The 3,734-nt window shown below is 32.7% G+C and overlaps 1 protein-coding gene across 1 annotated transcript; it reads left to right on the forward strand.

Moving 5' to 3' along the window:
• The first annotated feature begins 1,116 nt into the window (after positions 1 to 1,116).
• On the forward strand, positions 1,117 to 2,799 carry LOC138904961 (putative expansin-B2). The gene is made up of 4 exons (XM_070193457.1): positions 1,117 to 1,261; positions 1,606 to 1,718; positions 2,113 to 2,310; positions 2,506 to 2,799. The coding sequence occupies exons 1-4, from the start codon at positions 1,117 to 1,119 to the stop codon at positions 2,797 to 2,799; spliced, it is 750 nt and encodes a 249-aa protein (XP_070049558.1).
• The last annotated feature ends 935 nt before the right edge of the window (positions 2,800 to 3,734 follow it).

Genomic DNA, 3,734 nt, shown 5'->3' on the forward strand with positions numbered 1-3,734 from the left:
GCTTGCCTAGCAAGTGAAATGTTAGGCGCCATCACGGTCCGAAAGTGGGAATTTCGGGTCGTGACAGAGACGGTATCTCGAGAGATCCCCTGCTGTTTATCCCTGTGTGGTGTACTGTTATTTCACAATGTTTTATTTTTGTTAAATTCCAATCTCTTATTATACTGTTATATTGTCCTGCTTTATTTATTATATACCAATGGGCCTAACCTGATCTCGTCACTACTCTACCGAGGTTAGGCTTGACACTTACTGGGTACCGCTGTGGTGTACTCGCACTCTTTCCTGCACATATTTTTCGCGTGTATATCCAGGTTTCTCTTACCAGCCTCGTCCTTAGTTGAAGTCGCTGCTATTTTCGGAGAACTTCAAGGTACATCTGCTTGCGTCCGCAGATCCTCGGAGTCCCCCTCTATCCCCCTATATTGATTTTTCTCTTATTTCTATAGACACTGATGTATAGAACAGTTAGAATTTCGTAGAAGCTTGTGATTTATGGTGTTCCGGGTCTTGAGAGTGCTTTGTATATTTCGAGAGTTGATTATTGTATATGCCGGGCGGCATCTCAATTGCTTATTAAAATATCTGTAACTATTAGTTGTTAAATTTTCATATTTTTTATTTCTTTTCCGCAAGTGTTAGGCTTACCTAGTCGTAAAAACTAGGTGCCGTCATGATGATTCACGGAGGGAGAATTTGGGTCGTATGCATTTCGATATGTTTACTACATACCTCTTGTTCTGTGTTGTAGAGATCTTGAATCATATAGTGTTTAGCTGGCATATGACAAAAAGAAATAAAAGAATTAAAGAGATGATGAGAATCAGATCATGAGATGTAGTAATCTTTCAATCACCATGCTTTATAATCCTGCATTATAAATCTGCAAACTAAATAGTGAGGCAATAAAGTTATTACCTTAAATTGGCAAAATTGTTCATTATTCGTAATTAATATCCTCAACTTTGGCAAAATGGTTCATTATTCATAATTAATATTCTCAACTAACTAATATTCCCTTTTTACTATAAATAGTACCAATTAACAAGGCATTGCATAAGCAATTAGCAAAAATATTAGAACATCACTTAGTTAATCAAAGATAATTACTAGGTCATGGCTGCAAATTTTCCTCAGTGTCTTTTCCTTTTGATTTTTGCAGCTTTTTGCTCGTATTTAGTTAGATTTTCCTCTTGCCAACCAAGCGGTTATTCACAAGCTGTTGCAACTTTTTATGAAAATCCTACTAGTCCTGGGAGTGGTAATGTCTTGAAATGTAGTTTATTTCTACTCTCTTTTTTCATAAGACTTATGTAGTACGCCTACTTGATTAAAATTAAACTAAACTTGCTTTAGATTTCAAATACAATTATGAAGGTAAATCATAGTTAGTTCAGTTATTGGCTATCTGAATTTTACCTTGCTGGTGAGGTTTAATTTGCATCTTGTAGTCCCCTTTTCAATTTCCTCTTCCCTTCCCCTACATAATAAAAGAAAAATATACGAATAGCTTGATCCATATAGTCTTGATTTTTACATACTTTATTAATGATTCTAGGCCAAAATAATTGAAAAACATATATTGTTCTTACTATTATGTTCTAGGTGGAGCATGTGGGCTCGAAAACGATGTAGCAAGCGCTCCCTATAATGCAATGATAACGGCGGGAAATCAAGCTCTTTTTAAGCAAGGCTCTGGATGTGGTGCATGCTACCAGGTATGTGTGTACGTCTATATATATATATATATATATATATATATTATGTAGTCGCGGAGCCACATAGAATGAATGAGATTCAATTGAATTTTCTTTGTCAGAAAGTTATATAACTTAAATTGGGTAAAAATAAATTTAAAATATACAAATTTTTAAATCTCCTTGTAAGTGAAAATATAGGTACAAATTCCAAATGTAATATTTTAAGTTCTTTTTGAATTTTCTTGACGGAATATTTGATTCCGCTATTGATCTTATGAATATATAATTTGTTGAATAAACGTACCTTATTTTGCATGAGATGGAAAGAAAATTAAACTCTAAAACAAAAGAGAATATTTTAGTTTCATGCACAAATGCATGACATCTCTATATTATCGGTATTGTTTTTCAGGTGTTGTGCACCCAAGACCAAAATCCGCATTGTTCAGGGAATCCAATAACAGTAACCCTTACAGATGAGTGCCCTGGAGCATGCAATAATGATCCGGTTCACTTCGATATAAGTGGAATTGCATTTGAAAAATTGGCAAAGACAGGTGAAGCTTCACAACTATATAATGCAGGAAGAATCTCGAATTTTTTACCAAAGGTGAGTTGTTTTACAAAAACTAAAAGTTACTTCCTTTGTTCTATCTTATACAAAGGTTTTATATAGGAAGCAATAAATTGATTTTTTTTCCTTATTTTCCTTTTGAGGAACACCTCTAATGCATTAAAAAAAAAAAAAAAATTTATTGGACCTTACAGGGTAGCATGTAATTACAACACAAATATCTTATTTAAGGTGGACAAAGGCTCCAATCCTAATTTCTTCGCAGTTACATCTGAAGCAGTAGATGGAGATGGTGACCTTTCTTTAGTTGAAATCCAAACAAGCAGTTCGAGTTGGGTACCAATGCAGCGAATGATTGGGGCAACTTGGAGTGTTGGCATACAACCAGATACACAGAAACCTCCTTTTTCTCTTAGACTTACTTCAGAAACAAAGCAGAGTGTCACTGCTCCAAATGTCATTCCAGACGGTTGGCAACCAAGATCAATTTACAAATCAAATGTCAATTTTCCCAATAATTTATAGGGTGGAAGTAATTAAGAAGGGAACAATATGAGGGTACGATGTAGATTGTTGAATACCATTTATTTTACCTACCCTTTCAAGTATGATTAATAAAGTAAAAATACCTTCTTTAATTTATTTTGAATATGTGACTAATTCTATTTCATGCCTTCTTCTATTTATTTTAAACTAGTGAATTTGTCCGCGCTCACGTGATTATAAGTACTTTTAGTTTGACCAAGACTTTTACTAATTTATCCTTAATAATACTTTTTAATTCACAAATTATTTTTCCCAAAATAAATTCCCTAACATTCTCTTCATTCCATATTCGTTGTTCATCCTTTTCTTTACAAAGAAATTTTTTAATTTATATTCTTTTATAAAGTTTTAAAGGACATTTTAGTTATTTTAATGAAAGAACAATTTATCAGTACTTTTCTACCAAATGCACCAACTGTTTATTATCAGTTTCAGCATGTCTATCCAAATACTTAAATACTTATTTAAAAAATCAGTTTCAGCACTTAAAAATACTTTTCAGCACTTCAAGCTTATCAGCTAATCCAAACTGGCTCAAAGTTCAATTGATTGAGAATGTAATAAGACTTTTCATTTTTCTTGGTGTACATCATTTTGTAATGGTTCAAGTACTACTATTTTAATAAAGAAAAGAAATAAAATAGGTTTGAGCACCTAATTTTTATCGCACTCGAGTTTTCTATAATTATTTTAGTATTTAATATTTTTTAATCTTAATCTTGATATTTTAGCTCTTATATTTTTTTTACTAGGCTTTACTAGAGAACACATCAATCTACTACATAGTGGTCGCAATAATTTATTTTAAATACAGACCAAATCTAATTAAACTGCTTTCCACCTTCCCTATACTATTTTTTTGTCCAACCCACTCCTTATACTATTTCCTTATCCCATCACCCCACTCCTTACAT

Source organism: Nicotiana tomentosiformis, chromosome 2 (assembly GCF_000390325.3).
Source record: "Nicotiana tomentosiformis chromosome 2, ASM39032v3, whole genome shotgun sequence".
Taxonomy (NCBI): domain Eukaryota; kingdom Viridiplantae; phylum Streptophyta; class Magnoliopsida; order Solanales; family Solanaceae; genus Nicotiana; species Nicotiana tomentosiformis.

Coding starts and splice junctions, on each gene's coding strand:
- LOC138904961 (XM_070193457.1), top strand. CDS start 1,117: ATGGCTGCAAATTTTCCTCAGTGTCTTTTCCTTTTGATTTTTGCAGCT. Junction 1,262..1,605: donor TCCTACTAGTCCTGGGAGTG/GTAATGTCTTGA, acceptor ATTATGTTCTAG/GTGGAGCATGTGGGCTCGAA. Junction 2,311..2,505: donor TCTCGAATTTTTTACCAAAG/GTGAGTTGTTTT, acceptor ATCTTATTTAAG/GTGGACAAAGGCTCCAATCC.